At 33.5% G+C, this 18,296-nt stretch overlaps 2 protein-coding genes across 2 annotated transcripts; both read right to left on the bottom strand.

Annotated features, from left to right (window-relative positions):
- Positions 1-449: 449 nt before the first annotated feature.
- LOC133297093 (6,7,8-trihydroxycoumarin synthase-like) lies at positions 450-1,340 on the bottom strand (the record flags this gene model as incomplete). Its single annotated transcript, XM_061496157.1, has 1 exon — positions 450-1,340. A coding segment is annotated over exon 1 (891 nt), but the record flags the coding sequence as incomplete, so codon positions are not given.
- Positions 1,341-15,506: 14,166 nt separating this feature from the next.
- Positions 15,507-17,453, bottom strand: LOC133297094 (6,7,8-trihydroxycoumarin synthase-like). The gene is made up of 2 exons (XM_061496158.1): positions 16,563-17,453; positions 15,507-16,112 (listed from the first exon to the last, which is right to left on the bottom strand). Exons 1-2 carry the CDS (start codon positions 17,451-17,453, stop codon positions 15,507-15,509), a joined length of 1,497 nt encoding a protein of 498 aa, XP_061352142.1.
- Positions 17,454-18,296: the final 843 nt, after the last annotated feature.

Below are 18,296 nucleotides of genomic sequence, written 5' to 3' on the forward strand. Positions count from 1 at the left end.
TGTGATTGTTCAAGAACGAGCAATTATAAGCTTGTATCAGGGAAATTATTTTCTTTTTTTTCTGTTTACTTGAAACTTGATTTTGAATAAAATATCATCAAAGTCACACCACTCTAAATATGGATGATGATGAAATGGTTTCTTAGCTATCAATCAGATGAGTAAGGATTGGTGGTGGTGTAATGTAAAAGTTAAAGGTGTGTTAGTCAAGCTCATACGAAAGTTGAATTTCACAGTGTTTTATATGAGTCATAGGTAAACGAATCCATCTAATTCTAATACTTTGACCGAATCCATTCTGTAATTATTTCTAGTGAAGGCTAGAATTCTGTAGTCTAACAATTTTAACGATTTATGAATCTCTGAACATATGAGTTATAAAAAGAAAAATAGAAAACAAGAAAAAAGAAGAAGAAGAAGGGGAAGGAAAAACATGAGAATTAACATACCATGATGACAGCTTTGATGTGATCATTGGTGAGGTCAATAGACAAGCGACCCTGCTTCTTCAGCTGAAGTAAGACATCAACTATATCCTCGTCTTCGGTTTCTTTCTGCCTATTAGGATTAAGGTGCTCTTCAATGACTTGTTGGAAAAACACATCCAATGCCTTGTGAGTGTTTTCAAGACGAGAAAATAACCCAGTGAGTTTATCAATCCACCCCATGAAAGGAATATAATCTGAAACAAAGAAGGAAAGGAACATGGCCTGTGACTCATTAAGCAGCCCATGGAACTTGCTTCTTTCTGCTCCTTCCTCTTCATATTTTCTCCCAAAAGCCATCCTACAGATTGTGGCACTTGAGACAGACATTATGATCTCACTCAAGTTGGTAACTTTGGAAGAATTAGCATGTCCAGATATCTTTTTAATCATTTGCTTGACCTCAAATTTTCTTACATGGGAAAAGCTAGAGATCCGTTTGGAGCTGAAGAAATGGACTACACAAATTTTTCTGATTTCTCTCCAGTATTCATTATAAGGGGAAAATATCATCTCTAAACCATTGTAAGACAATTTTTGTTGGCCAGTGGAGGGAGGTCTACTACATACATCATGATCATGGTCTTTGAGGACCTCTTTTGCTAGTTTAGGTGTGGAAATAACAATGGCTTGCTTAAAGCCAATTTGCAAGGAAAAAAGGGATCCATAGATCTTTGAGAGCTTCCATAGTTGAAAATGGAGATTTGAACTATCAAGTTGATGAAGATTGCCAATGATGGGAAGGCCTTTTGGACCTGGTGGACGGGTTGATGGGTTCTTAATGGTTTTATATAACTGCAAAAGGACCCATACCAACAGAGGAAGAGCTAGAAGCAAGTGCAGAAATGACACCATTGTGGAATAAAGAGCTTTCCAGACCTGTGACTCGGATGTGTTCAAATATATATATATATACGAAAAAATATTTTTTCAACGTTGTGTTAGAATTCAATTCTCATATTATGATATTTTGATTTATGTGTAAAACTTTTATTTTTTATTTTTTTAATAAATGTGGATCCCTTCACTAGTTGAATCACAACATGAGAATTGAATTCTCATGCAACATGAAAAAAATCAAACCCATATATATATATGGAATATGTTTTTCTCATGTTGCACGAGACAAGTTGTCTCATGCAACACAAAAAAATAGATAAGACTCACTTTTTTCTTTCTCTCTTTTTTTCTTAACAGATCCCGCTCACTTTTTTATATATTGCATGGGACAACTTATCTCATGCTATGTATATATATATATATCACCTCTATTTGTACATATATCCAGAATGAAAAATAATTACAGTGAAGGGGCATATGAAAAGTCAAGAAAGTGCATTTTAGCTTGAGAAATTTTCTAGGGATAATTCTTTGGCGGCGGCGTGGAATGCATATCATGATCCAAATAATATGCTGTATTCAATGTAAAAGTTAGATCCGATGAACATTCAAGGGAGGTTAGGTGGGACATCCTCACAGTAAATGTCCACTTTGATAAACATCCTGACAGCAATTGCCGCATTGACAAAATGATTATGACTCAAAGCGTTCTATTGTTGACCAGGATTTTATTTTATTTTATTTATTTTTTATCAAATTTTTTGGCCATATACTCTATCATTACGGGCCAGCTTATTTTTTTCTTCTGTTGTAACTTGATTCTGATCCAGCAGAAACACTTTAATACATGCGCGTCACGAGATGTAATAGGGGTTGGAATGGCAGCGTATGTGCTTGACTCAGAATAGAAACACTTTAATGCAAGTGTGTTGGTTTTGGCTTGTTATCCAAAAAAAAAAGAACACTTTCATACAAGTGTCTTTCAAAGAACGGTGGACCCCTAATGTGTCTATTATTGGTAGCATTCTAATCACACTTTCGCACTTAATTCAAATTATATTCGCTTATATAAACAAAAACTCTGTTGATCATTAATTCACTCAATGTAATTAATTCATCTTATCAAAATTCTCTGCTATGTGATTCATCATAATGCTTAATAGGAATAAGATCAAAAGTAATTTGATGTTATTCTTTGAATCCTACAAACTAATGTTATTATACCTGGTTAATAAGTTACTAAATCAATCAGTGAGAGTCATTAATCGAACTGGTTGAAATGGATTTTTACAAAAGTTTGTATAGTACTAGCAAAATAACACACGTGGCAGAGTGGTTGAGGTCACTTGTATTCTTTATCTGATGCATGTTCAAATCCCACTAGTGTTCAAATATTTTGTACAAAATTTCAAAAATTGTTATAATTGTAAAACCCAATTTAATACCGGTTTGATACTTGTTCAATTGTATAAACGATTCATTGGCTAGTTTGATACTTGTTCAATTGTATAAACGATTCATTGGCTAGATCGGATCTGTAGGTGGTCTGATTTTTTATTGAACCAGTTGAATTGGCTAGTCCGGTTTAGTTTTTATAACATTAATACAAACCTCTTTATTTTACAAGTAATTAATTATTATTGAATTTTCATAACGTGATCATAAATTGACTATTAACAGGAAGTAATTTAATATAAAAAGAGTAAATATCCTTTTTGGTCCTCAGTAAATTTTAAGATGTCAGTTTTAGTCCCTAGCAAATAAAAAGGCCCATCGTGGTCCCTAAAAAATTCAAAATGGACCCATTTAGTTAAAATTGTGGTCACTCACAAATTCAAAAAAGACCCAAATTAGTCCCTAAAATGACTAAAATGGATCCATTTTGAATTTTTTAGGGACCACGATGGACATTTTCATTTGCTAGGAACTAAAGCGGACATCGAGAAATTTGCTGAGGACCAAAAAAATATTTACTTATATAAAAATGTGATTGTTTAATAAATTTAGAGTAAATATCATTTTTGGTCCTCAGCAAATTTCACGATGCCCGCTTTAGTCCCTAGCAAATAAAAAGGCTCATCGTGGTCCCTAAAAAATTCAAAATGGACCAATTTTAGTCCTTTTAGGGACTAATATAAGTTTTTTTTGAATTTGTGAGGGACAACAATTTCAATTAAATGGGTCCATTTTGAATTTCTTAGGGACCACGATGGGCCTTTTTATTTGCTAAGGACTAAAACGGGCATCGTGAAATTTGCTGAGGACCAGAAATGATATTTACTCATAAATTTAAGTAATTTAGCTAAAAGTAATTTAATGCGGTTAATAATTATATGATTCTCAAATGTGTGAAAAATGCATATAATCAAGTAATTGAAAGCAATTAGATTTAATTTTTTAAAAGAAATGGTTGATGTAATCCTTTTGAAGAACCATTCTAAGTTTTTAAAGTCTAACCGGTTAATTGACTTTTTTTTTCATTGGATTGATTTTTGGTAAATTAATTTATTCGTGTGAGCTTAATCTATAATTAAGTAATTAACAAGTATATTTTGCTTAATCAAGTTTCATAACATATGATTAAACTAATTTTTTCAAGCCATACATGCATAGCACAAGTAGTTAATATAATTTTATTTTTGGCCTAAGTTACTATATGTAAATTGAGTTAGTTTTATGTTTGATGTAAGTGCTTAACTATATCATTATCAATGGTCAACTTTACAGGACAGGTTTTTCCACCCCTTTTATAATAACCCTAACATATAAATTATGAATTTGTAAGTTGGTTAAGAATTTAATCATGACTAAGAGAGAATAATTAGATAAAAGGTTTAATTATGTGAAATAAAGTCACTTTTGGGCAAAAGTGTAAATAGTAAAAGTTTTGAAGTATAAATGCAATTATGCAAAAGTTATCTCAAACTTGAAAATAATCTAGTGAGAAACTAATAAATGGTTTTGGTGAAGGTTAAAATTCACGTTAAATGATTAAGTCATGGATTAGTGAAGAAGAATATAATGGTAATTGACCATGTGTGAAATGTTGACCAAAGTCAACCAAGTGATTTAATGAGAAGACCTTTGAGCAACTGATATTTTTCCATTTCTTCTCTATCTTTTTTTACCCTAACCATGTGTTAAAATTCACGTTAAATGATTAAGTCATGGATTAGTGATTTAATGTTGACCAAAGTCAACTCCATCACTTGTAGTCAAACTTCATATTTTTCCTTTTCCTCTCTATCTTTTTTTACACTTTTTTTAAAGCTTTTTTAAAGCTTTCAAAATGAACCCCCTTTCTTGCACCTCCCTGCTATAATGAGAAGACCTTCGAGCAACATGTCGGGTTGCGTGTTTGGGTAATTTGTAGCTAGACTAACGTAGAGACAGAGAACAGATATTTGACTTGGATAATTTGTAAATATATTTTAATTAAGTCACAAGGAGTGGTGAAATATTTGAGTAATTTGTATTAAGTTGTGTGTTTAATTTCTATTTGTATATCAAAATATATATTTTAATTTTTAGGTAGTGCCAAATTATAATTTTAACCATGACTAAATTATAATTAATTGTATAATTATATATAGTAAGTACAATTTATTAAAAGTGAGCTAGTGCCAAGGTACCAGCAGGCACTAAAGTAGCTACGCCACTGAATTTATGGCAGAACAGGATCAAATTTCAGATCCATGGTATCTTCATCCTAATGAATCCCCTTGTTAATTCTCGTTTCTCCATCGATGAACGACAAGAATTACCATGCTTGATCAAGAGTAATGAAAGTAGCTCTGACCTCGAAGAACAAGCTGTCATTTGTCGATGGAACCATCACTGCTCCTTCAGATAATGATGCAAGATATGGAGCTTGGGAGAGATGTAACACGATGGTGTTGTCCTGGCTTCACCGTTCGATAGATGAATCCATTGTTCAATCCATACTTTGGATCGAGAAAGCAAATGAGGTTTGGAGTGACTTGAAGGATCATTTTTCACAATCTGATATGTTCAGTATGATCTGCAAGAAGATCTTTATCAAACAATATTTATGCATTCATTTACTGTTAACAAGTATTTACTACTAGATTAATATTTGTTTCGATATAAAATTATTTCCTGTAATATAAAAAAATAGCATTCTGATGTTGGAGAATAAAATACAAAATATTTTAATAAATTTATGTTACGAGGGAAAAAGTAAAATTTTCAAATACCTTACATTTTTTTTGTTTAAACCTTAAAATAATGTTATTTCGGGATTGTTGGAAATAACTTTGGGCCTACTTGATAACTGTTTTGTAAAACAGTTTTTTGTTTTTAAAAACAAAAAAAATAAAAAAACTTGTTTGACAACACTGTTTTCACGCTTCTTGTTTTTAAAACCGTTTCTGTTTTGTTGTTTTAGAAACAGAAAAAGTAAAACAGCTCCAGGGTGTTTTCGCTTCGTTGTTTTCTGCTTTCTTATTTTGTGCGGTGGCTTTTTTGTAATTAAGGGGATTCATTAATGGCATTTTGGTAATTAAATCGATTTTTATTTTATTTTAAATTATTTTTCAGTGGCAATTTTGTAAATATGAGGATTCATTAATGGCTATTTTTGTAAATAACTATAACTTCTTTATAACTTTAAAACTAACCATATTCAAACAAGTTTTATTAATTTTTTACTCTCAAAATTAGTTTTCAAACTTCATTCTCAAAACAGTTTTAAAAAAAAAAAAAAACACATTCAAACACGCCCTTTATCTCATGTTGCTGAAGAAATATTTTTTTCATTTAGTATACCATATCAATATCTGTAAATTTAAGTAAAATATAAAAATAAAAATAAAATATTTATAAATTATATAAAAATTATTTAGTATTTATATCTAATTTTTTAAAAATTAAAATTCAAAATTTCTAAAAAAATTAAAAACAACATATATAATTTTTAAAAAATAAATTAAAAGATTTAATTAATTTTTAAAATTCAGTATCATAATAGAATTTAAGAGGGAGATTTAATCGATTAAATCACGAGTCAATCTTTTTTTGCGTGTTTTGACCATTTAAGTGATTAAATATTGTGGTTAATTAATTAAAGAGGAACAGATTAGTGGATAATTTTGGATAAGGAATAAAATAATTAATTAATTAATAAGTGGTAAAAGAATAAAAAAACCATGAATTTTGTGTTGAAACTTTGAGTTTGAAAATTCTAAATTGGAAGCTCACACAACAGCGACGACATCAATATCCGCCAACTACGCCGTAGTTGTCACTGTAGCCGTTCCCACTTATAAATTAACCCAAATTCAAATATCTAAAAATGCCCAAATAGAGTGGTCGTTCTTATGCACGCCATGTCGTTTTCAACAAACTAATTATAGTTTGTTTTTTATGTAGAAGGAAATCAGGTTTAATTAATCATTCAAGGGTCATTTCAGCCAGGAAAATATCTTTAGTATTATAGGAGTACTAAAAACAATATAATTTATTTTATCTATTTTGCCCATCCTTTTATGGTTATGTTATTTAAGTCTCATTTTTTTCATCTTTAGTAAAAGAGTAGGTGCTATAAGAGTACCAAAAAAATATTAGAGGTGATGATTCAGGCATCAACAAGAAGAATATATTCAATATGTTCCAAATGATCCCTTTTTAATCTTTTTTCCGCTTTATCTCCCCCCTTTCTTCTTTTAGTAAAAGAGTAGGTGCTGTAAGAGTACCAAAAAAATATTAGAGGTGATGATTTTGGCATCAACAAGAAGAATATATATATATATATATATATAATTTTATTTATTTTTTATTTTTTTTTATTTTTTATCTTTTTTCAACCCTTTCGTATATTTTATTTAGATTCATCTACCACCGACCTCAATTAATTTGGGATAATGGTGTTGTTGATGTTGAACATAATACTAATTTGAAATCAGGTTAAAACTATCGACACTAATACGACTCGACACGAATAACCTACAAACTCGTAATGTATTTTTCATTATGCAAGTTGACACAATAAGACATGATATGAATAATATGTCAACCACAAATTGTGTTACTTATTATGTGAATAGACACGAGACGACACGAATTTTTCATATCATTTTGTGTCTGAAAGGTATAACAGCTATGATGAGAGAGAGAAAGAGAAAGAAAAAATAAGAAAGAAAGAGAAAATGTAAAAGTGTATCTTGTATTCTGAATAGTTAAAACTTTACAAAGGCCTTTTGTCTTATATATACAAATATGAGTTACAATAAGTTACTACACATATGTAACAGACTAACTAATAGTTTGTTATAACTGAAATGAATCTGTAACTGAATCCATTGGGCTTATTGGGCCTCTATGGCTATCATCCCCCCACAAGTTGAGTGGGCTTGAAACTGAAGACCTGAAGCTTGGATATGAAGAATTGAAATTGAGCTGTGGCCACTGCTTTAGTGAGTCCATCAGCAATTTGCTCCAACGCTGGAACATGAGGAACTGAGACAGCTTTAGAGACAACATTCTCCTAACAAAATGAAGATCCAGCTCAAAGTGTTTAGTACGAGAGTGGAAGAGAGGGTTTGCTGTAATTAGGAGCACTGCGGAGAGATTATCACAGTAGATGGCAGGTGGACTTGGTACTTTAACATGAAGCTCAGAAAGGAGATATTGGATACAGATTATTTCAGCAACAGTGGCTGCAAGGCATCTATACTCTGCATCTGTACTGGAGCGACTGACAACATGTTGTTTCTTGAAGGACCAGGTGACCAAATTAGAACCAAAGAAAATGCAAAACCCACTTGTGGAACGACGATCATCCGGATCTGAGCCCCAATCGGAGTCACAGTAAACAGTAAGGTGGAAGTTGTTGGAGGGTTCCACTGCTAAGCCATGAGTCACAGTACCACTGAGGTAACGTAATATTCGTTTTACTGCTTTCCAATGTGTATCCAACGGGTTATGCATGAACTGACAAACTTTATTGACACTGTATGCTATGTTAGGTCTTGTAATTGTGGCATATTGAAGAGCTCCAACAATGGAGCGATATTGAGCTGGATCAGGGTGTGGGGAACCCTCATGAGATGATAGTTTAGGACTGCATGTCATGGGTGAAGGCATAGATTTGCAATCAACCATGTTAGCTTTCTTCAAAAGATCTGGGATGTACTTAGATTGACTTAGATGATAGCCACCAGATTGTGTTTTGTGAGCTTCAATTCCTAAGAAGTAGTGTAGTTGCCCAAGATCCTTGAGAGCAAAAGTACTGTTAAGAGAGTGAATTGGGGATGTGATGGCTGAAGAGGAAGAGCCAATGATGAGTATATCATCCACATACACAAGAACAAATAGAGTAGTGTTCTGAGTTATAGAAATAAACAAGCTGGAGTCACATTTGGCTGTAGTAAACCCAAGGAAATGAAGAGTAGTGCTGAGTTTTCCGAACCAAGTATGTGGTACCTATTTTAGACCATAGAGAGCTTTAGTAAGCTTGCACACAAGAGTCTTGTCATGGTGAATAAATCCAGGTGGCTGTTGCATGAACACCTCTTCCTGAAGATCCCCATTCAGGAATGCGTTATTTACATCAAGTTGGTGAATTGGCCATCCTTTAGACAGAGCAATAGTGAGGACAATCCTGATTGTTACTGGTTTAACAACTGGACTGAAAGTCTCTTGATAATCAAAGCCTTCTTGTTGGTGAAAGCCCTTAGCCACAAGTCGAGCTTTGTATTTTAGAACAGTGCCATCAAGTTTGAACTTAGTGCGAAATACCTATTTGCAGCCAATGGGTGATCGGTCAGGAGGAAGGGAGACCAGTTGCCAAGTATTGTTTCTAAGAAGAGCTTCATATTCTTCTTTTATAGCTTGAAGCCAGTGTGGCTGAGATAGAGCTAGAGATACAGAGGTAGGTTCCAAAGAAGCTGTAAGAGCTTTAGGTTTGAATATACCAACTTTGGCTCGAGTGGTCATATTATGAGTGTTGATCAGAGGGGCTGCAATTGGAGGAGGACTATTTGTTGCATTGGAGCTGATCTTGCAATCAGTATTAGTGGGAATGGAGGATCTGCAAGTAGAGTTAGTAGTGCTAACAGAAAAATCAGTATTAGAAGCACTCAATATAGGAGAATTAGGTAATATGTGAGTTTGATGAGAAGAAACAGTGACAATAGGAATAATTGGGGGTGGTGAAAGTGGAGAAATTAAGCTGGAAGGTATAGATTTTGGTGACTCTTTGTAAGGAAAATTTGACTCTTCAAATAGAACATGTCTAGCTATTATGATTTGACCAGTTGGACTTAGGCACTTGTAACCTTTATGTTTGGGACTGTATCCTAAGAAGATGCATTTGGATGATCTAAAATTAATTTTGTGTTTATTGTAGTGTCTTAAGTAGGGATAGCAAGCACAACCAAAAGTTTTTAGGTAGGTGTAGTCAAGGGTTTTATGAAATAGGATTTCAAATGGGGATTTTTGGTTGAGTGTAGGTGTAGGTAGCTGGTTGATAACAAAGGTAGCTGTAAGAAATGCATCTTCTCAAAATTTGGTAGGTAAGTGTGAGGCTGCCAATAGGGCTAGACCAGTTTCAACTATATATCTATGTTTTCTTTCTGGTTTTCCATTTTGTTGATGAGTGTATGGACATGTTAATCGATGAATAATTCCTTGTTGTTTTAGCAGAGATGATAGTTTCAAATATTCTTTTCCATTATCAGTTTGAAGGTCTTTTAAATTTGTATTAAGTTGTAATTCTGCCATATTTTTGAATTGGGAAAAAATGTCTAATGTTTATGATCTTTTTGTATGGGATAAATCCAAGTGTAATTTGAGTAGGCATCTACAAATATAATGTAGTATTTTGAACCAGAAGTACTTTCTATTGGTGCAGGACCCCAGATATCAGATAGAACAAGTTCTAATGGATTTTTGTAGATAGTAGTGGTATTTGGCATATGTAGTTGATGCATTTTTGCCATACAACATGACAACACAATTTTGAATCTGTTTTATTTATAAATGGCATATTACAGTGCCTAAGAACCAACTTTACAGTTTAAAGAGAGGCATGAGCTAATCTTGAATGCCAAAGATCTAGAGTAGAATTTCTAGATGTATTATTACAAGTAATATTTGAAACAACAGTAGTGTGAGAACTTGAAACAACTTCAGTATTGTTTCTTTTGAGATTTTGTGGATCATCATCAAATGCATGAAGTCCATTCTTAAGCTTGCCTTGGAGAAGGATCTCCTTGGTAGCTTGGGATTTAACATAACACACATTAGCATGTAATTCAAAGAAGACATTATGCTCTTTAGCAAATTGAGAAACACTCAACAAATTTTTTGATAGGCTAGGAAAATGAAGTAAATTTGACAATTTAAATGACATGGGACAGATAGTAGAGTATAAAATTGAGTGTCCAATACTTTTGATTTTCAAGTTAGAACCATTACCTACTTGAACAGCTTCCTGACCATTGTACTTTGTTTTGTTTATCAGGTTATTTGCATCAGGAGTGAAAGATTGGTATCTCTTGAGTCAGGATACTAGCTTGAATCTGTGGCTGAGAAGTAGTCAGATGAAGTATCATACTGACTTGAACCAGTATATGAAACTAAATCTTCTTGTTGCTGTGAACTAGCACTGTTGGTGACTGTCATATTTGCTTGAAAACTTCCATTTCCAGAACTATTACTGTTATTATTTTGAGTGAAAGGACTTTGAAAATTTTGATAATACCTGTGATGACATTCCCAGCCAAGATGGCCATACTTTCCACATACTTGACATTGTGGTCTATTGGCATTTCCATAGAATCTGCCTCTTCCTCCTCTTTGAAATCTATTTCCTCCTCTGTTACCAGGAAATCTTCCTCGATTGAATCATCCTCTATAATTTATGTAACATCCCGAGTGCTGACAATTGTATGGTTAGTGCCTCTGAGCATCGAGTTGCTATCGAGTTAGAACTCTATTCTTCATCTCTTGCATGAGCCAGATAATTTGATTGAGGGCGGTTTCATGAATCTGATTGACCGCCCCACAGATCAGCACTGGTTGAGGTTGGTGCGGCGGTTGGTTCGCGATCTGGTTGTCAGACTTGGGGATTGTAACTGGTTGAGGTCGGAATGACGGTTGATTTGCCATCTGAACTATCGCATCAGGAATCACAAGCTATTGTGGCAAGTTCCCCCAAGTATTGATCCGAGCTCCGTTTCTTCCACCTGCCTCGACCAGGATGGGATTTTCGCCACCCTGACCCGAAGCCTCTCCATCACGGTTTGCTGGTGTGTTGGCTGAGGATTATTTACTCCGCTTTATGTATTTGCCATCGCGGAGCGGGAATCGAAATTTATTGAATCCCCACATACGACGCCAATGTTCGGTCCTAGAGAACCATAGGTTTATACCGTATGCGCTCAGAGATATCTTAAATATAGATATCCTGATTGGCTTATAGTCAATACTCCAATCACAGCACACTATCAATGAGCGTGTAGCCAAGACGTGAGTGTGTGCACAATGCTAGCAGTAATAGTAAATAAGTTAAAAGTGTCTACCTGTGGTCTTTAACCTTTTATTTATAGGGTTACCTCTTGGGCTTGAGCTGTCAAGATCTCTTAGTTGATGTGGGATTTTGTCTCTCACTACTAGAGATATGGATCTTATCTCTTGCTCCTTATCATATTCTATTGTTTGGATACAAGTGAGATATATCCTAATCTCTTATTGGATATGCAGTTTGGATATAGATCTACTTCATAACAATTTTTATTGAACTAAGCCAATCCGATATAATGTTTGATTTATTTGTTTAAATAAATTTCTAGATAGCATGGGGCAATTTGTACGAGAAGAGTAAAAAACTCCAATTCTCTATCCCAACGTTCACCTCATCATCACACTTGGGATTTGTGCTTACCTACTTCCCACCGTATTATTATTGGGTTTATCATCTATCATTTAACATGACCACAAAAATTTTCCTACACACACAACATTTTGTGGGGCCCGCAGCAAAAAAAAAAAAATTGGCACGCAAAACGAATCTCTATAACATAACACAATCACTTTTCCTACAACATAACTCTTATAAAACCCATTATTATTAACACCACAACCTTTAATTAATGGGTTTTTCATTTGTTATATAACGTGATGGGAGAAGAATCCTGCCACAGACACATGTTGGCGGATCCATTACAAAAATAAAATAAAATAAATTGTTGCACAATTATTAAAGGGTCAGCATAACTCAGGCCCCCACCCCCCTAAATTTATAGATTGGACGAATTCTTCATATTTATTTTATAGATTATATTTATCTTATTTAATATGAAATATATTATATTTTTATACACATATAATAAAGGTGGATCTCACATCATATTTTTTTCTCCAATTATTTACGAATCATTCTTATAATTTTATTTCACTAACATAAAATAACTCATCTCTAACAACATAAGAAAAATACTTTCCTTATTTTATTTATTTATGTATTTTTTACAATTAAGTTCACATCCTCTTTGCTGTCCTGAATTGTTTTCTGATTAGCTTTCAATTTTCTCTTCCTCTCTATCTCGTTCAAGTTCTTTCCGTCTCTTTTAAAAATTTTAATCAATTTGACGTCATTGATTAATTATAAAAAATAATTTCAGAAAAATTATTATTTTCTCAAAATAATTTAATTCAAACGTTGACTTATTCTTGTTCATTAATGACTAATTAAGGACTGAGGAGAATTCATCAGAACTTGTTACAAGCCATCACAGCGAAGAGCGTAGATAACAAGCTTACTTTCGGCAGCTGTAATAGATACTACTTTATCTTAAATTGAAAATTTTGGAACTTGAACGAAAATATGATGAAAGCAAGGGGTGGCATAAAATGACATTTTTTACTAATATAGTAAGAAATGCACCGAGTATAGTACCGCAAAAATTTCCGTAATAACGTAGTCACCTGGTATTTAAAAATGCGTTAGGTTATATTTACAAATTTTTTTGTTTACAAATTCTTACAAATTACAGTATATTTTCTCGGGACACTGAGTACACTATGCTATCCCAGGAGAACATAGTGTAATTTGTAAAAAATTTCAAAAAAAATTTGTAAACGAATCCTTCCCCTTTAAAAATTGCTCCTTCTTCTGTGTCCTGAAACATTATTTTTGAAAAGAAATAATTCTTTTTTATTTTTGTGTCTTGAAACGGTTTCTAAGAAAAAAATATGTTTGATAATATATTATATTTTTATTCCGAGAATAAAAATTGCGTTCAATAACTTAACAAATAATATAATAAAATATAATTTCTATTAACTTTTTTTTTCGAAATACATTTTCCTTTTCATACGATGTGACGGCGGCTAAAGAAGTGACGATAGTGGTAGTAATAACATGGTGGTGATGGTAATAATGATAGTAATAGTAGCATCGCCTGTAGCGGTGATAATGGCATGGTAATGGGCTACAAACCAACAAAACCCTCACTTCAGTGACAAAATAGAACCACCCACTCGATCCTACACACAAATATGCAATCTCTCTAAATCAATATGCAACACAGGTGGAAAATCAGACAAAACCTACATTTACTAGCAGAGAACCCTATTGGCCTTGACAGCAAACAGATAATACAAATCGCCATCAAAAGGAACCACAAATTCACAAAAAAAATAATGTATCTTAATTCCCATTCACCTAAATTTCATGGTTGAATCAGCAAAATGAAAAGAGATTATTTTGATTTAGTGGGGGTCTATGCCTCGCCGAAGTGAGCAAAACAGGTATAGAGGTAATTCTCGTCCATCCAGTACTGCAAATCCGGTGGGAAATTGTTGAAGCCCAACTTGATGAGGAGAACCAGTCCTGTAAGCGGAAGATGAACGATGGGATTTCAAAGAAGCTGAGGTTATTTTTGTAAAAATACTCTAGATTCCCATTAATATTTAACAATAAATTGAACATGAAATAAAAAACTTTAAGTCAATATTTTCGATAATATTTTGATTTATTAAACAATTTTTTTTAATATTTCTAAAATTTTTATTTTTTCATGATATTCTCGGGAATCATGATTTTCGAATAAAACAAATTTCTCTTCTACCGAATGCTGTCTTACTCTTATGAAATACTCTTGTACCTTCGCGTGTGAAATCTCAAACTATTTTAGGTTAAAGATGATTTTTTTTTTTTCTTTTTTGCTTGACTTGGGATGCATAGACCATAAAGTGATTCAATAAAAGTTGCCACAATGTGTAGGGTCTAGTGAAAGGCTAGATTTATGGTAGATACTCGTATTTTGCATTTGCAAAAGACTCATGACATGATTAGAACATATGAAATTGGGTCACATGATGCAAAACAACAACTGTTGTGCCAAGACGCTCCTTCATGGACAAATGTTCTTATGACGTAAAATAAGCGTATGCCAATTGCACAAATTCATGAGCAATTGGCTGTCAGTTTCTCTAACTTGTAATTTAAAATATTTCAAAAGAAATTTTTATTATTCATCACAATTTGGGATAGACAGAGAGAAGAAGAAGCTAGATATTATTATTATTATTATTAGGTGAGGCAATATGATTTAGTTTACACGCAACTTCTAAGCTTTTACAACATCAATCTCATGCCACACATGTACACAGTCCAATTCAAGAAATTTAGCAATTCTGTTTTGGTAAGAGTTACAATGATTAATCTGAAAGTTAAAACGGCCTACAAGCTGTTGAATTCACCAGGTTTTGCCTTCTTTTACGGGGAAATTACCTATTAACTGTGCCAGTTGAGTTATGTTCTTATCGCAAATTTATTGTTTCTTTATATTTTAATTTCAAAAACGGATTTTAAGATTTCTCCACCGGTTAGCACAGTAAATCTCTCAATAACAAGTTTCTAACACAATTACATGTCAAGGACTCGAATTGAAAATCACCTGTTAAGTTGAAATAACCCGTGCTAATTGATCCAAGTACTTGGTTCAAATAAGAATTTTAGAATGGCAGATAAATATAACAGGATTTCTTTATTCAAATTCTAGGAAGGGTCCATGGATGAAAGAGAGAGAACATGGTTACTCTAAAATTTAAATGGAATAGTTTCAAACTCTCAGGCAATACATTTAGCAAATTCAAAACCAAAGGCGAAACTCAAATTATTTAGTATATTATATAATCCCTTATGACATTCATTCACATATAGTTCTTGGCAACAAGGCAAAGATGATTCTTCTTGTGTCGGGCAAGTCCTGGAAGCCCATCGGTGTCTATGTCTTCCCTGTTCAACCCTGCAGGCATTTCGCAATCAAATAAATTAAGAAGGTTTGCAGTTATAAGCTCAACTGTGGCAATTCCCAATGGTATGCCTGGGCAAATTCTACGCCCTGCACCGAATGGAATTAGCTCAAAATCTTGTCCCTTAAAATCAATATCATTGTTTAAGAATCTCTCAGGGTAAAACTCTTCAGGGTCTTTCCAAGCTTCAGGGTCCCTCTGAATGGCCCAAACATTCACATACACTAATGTCTTGGGTTGTATTTCATACCCATCTATAATGAAACTTTTATTGGTTTCTCTTGGTACTAGTGGTGCTGGTGCATAAAACCTCAGAGTCTCTTTTATCACTGCCTTCAGATATTCAAGCTTTTGAATATCATCTTCATCTATAAACTCTTTCTTGCCATAGAGACTCCTAACTTCTTCTTGAGCTTTTTTCATCACTCTTGGGTTCTTCATCAATCCAGTCATTACCCAAACTGACGTGGCTGCACTTGTATCAGTTGCTGCTACAAGTATGTCCTGTGATTGTTCAAGAACGAGCAATTATAAGCTTGTATCAGGGAAATTATTTTCTTTTTTTTCTGTTTACTTGAAACTTGATTTTGAATAAAATATCATCAAAGTCACACCACTCTAAATATGGATGATGATGAAATGGTTTCTTAGCTATCAATCAGATGAGTAAGGATTGGTGGTGGTGTAATGTAAAAGTTAAAGGTGTGTTAGTCAAGCTCATACGAAAGTTGAATTTCACAGTGTTTTATATGAGTCATAGGTAAACGAATCCATCTAATTCTAATACTTTGACCGAATCCATTCTGTAATTATTTCTAGTGAAGGCTAGAATTCTGTAGTCTAACAATTTTAACGATTTATGAATCTCTGAACATATGAGTTATAAAAAGAAAAATAGAAAACAAGAAAAAAGAAGAAGAAGAAGGGGAAGGAAAAACATGAGAATTAACATACCATGATGACAGCTTTGATGTGATCATTGGTGAGGTCAATAGACAAGCGACCCTGCTTCTTCAGCTGAAGTAAGACATCAACTATATCCTCGTCTTCGGTTTCTTTCTGCCTATTAGGATTAAGGTGCTCTTCAATGACTTGTTGGAAAAACACATCCAATGCCTTGTGAGTGTTTTCAAGACGAGAAAATAACCCAGTGAGTTTATCAATCCACCCCATGAAAGGAATATAATCTGAAACAAAGAAGGAAAGGAACATGGCCTGTGACTCATTAAGCAGCCCATGGAACTTGCTTCTTTCTGCTCCTTCCTCTTCATATTTTCTCCCAAAAGCCATCCTACAGATTGTGGCACTTGAGACAGACATTATGATCTCACTCAAGTTGGTAACTTTGGAAGAATTAGCATGTCCAGATATCTTTTTAATCATTTGCTTGACCTCAAATTTTCTTACATGGGAAAAGCTAGAGATCCGTTTGGAGCTGAAGAAATGGACTACACAAATTTTTCTGATTTCTCTCCAGTATTCATTATAAGGGGAAAATATCATCTCTAAACCATTGTAAGACAATTTTTGTTGGCCAGTGGAGGGAGGTCTACTACATACATCATGATCATGGTCTTTGAGGACCTCTTTTGCTAGTTTAGGTGTGGAAATAACAATGGCTTGCTTAAAGCCAATTTGCAAGGAAAAAAGGGATCCATAGATCTTTGAGAGCTTCCATAGTTGAAAATGGAGATTTGAACTATCAAGTTGATGAAGATTGCCAATGATGGGAAGGCCTTTTGGACCTGGTGGACGGGTTGATGGGTTCTTAATGGTTTTATATAACTGCAAAAGGACCCATACCAACAGAGGAAGAGCTAGAAGCAAGTGCAGAAATGACACCATTGTGGAATAAAGAGCTTTCCAGACCTGTGACTCGGATGTGTTCAAATATATATATATATACGAAAAAATATTTTTTCAACGTTGTGTTAGAATTCAATTCTCATATTATGATATTTTGATTTATGTGTAAAACTTTTATTTTTTATTTTTTTAATAAATGTGGATCCCTTCACTAGTTGAATCACAACATGAGAATTGAATTCTCATGCAACATGAAAAAAATCAAACCCATATATATATATGGAATATGTTTTTCTCATGTTGCACGAGACAAGTTGTCTCATGCAACACAAAAAAATAGATAAGACTCACTTTTTTCTTTCTCTCTTTTTTTCTTAACAGATCCCGCTCACTTTTTTATATATTGCATGGGACAACTTATCTCATGCTATGTATATATATATATATCACCTCTATTTGTACATATATCCAGAATGAAAAATAATTACAGTGAAGGGGCATATGAAAAGTCAAGAAAGTGCATTTTAGCTTGAGAAATTTTCTAGGGATAATTCTTTGGCGGCGGCGTGGAATGCATATCATGATCCAAATAATATGCTGTATTCAATGTAAAAGTTAGATCCGATGAACATTCAAGGGAGGTTAGGTGGGACATCCTCACAGTAAATGTCCACTTTGATAAACATCCTGACAGCAATTGCCGCATTGACAAAATGATTATGACTCAAAGCGTTCTATTGTTGACCAGGATTTTATTTTATTTTATTTATTTTTTATCAAATTTTTTGGCCATATACTCTATCATTACGGGCCAGCTTATTTTTTTCTTCTGTTGTAACTTGATTCTGATCCAGCAGAAACACTTTAATACATGCGCGTCAC

The sequence above is a fragment of the Gastrolobium bilobum genome, unplaced genomic scaffold (genome assembly GCF_033153095.1).
Source record: "Gastrolobium bilobum isolate Gb01-03AN ecotype WA unplaced genomic scaffold, APGP_CSIRO_Gbil_v1 utg317136, whole genome shotgun sequence".
NCBI lineage: Eukaryota > Viridiplantae > Streptophyta > Magnoliopsida > Fabales > Fabaceae > Gastrolobium > Gastrolobium bilobum.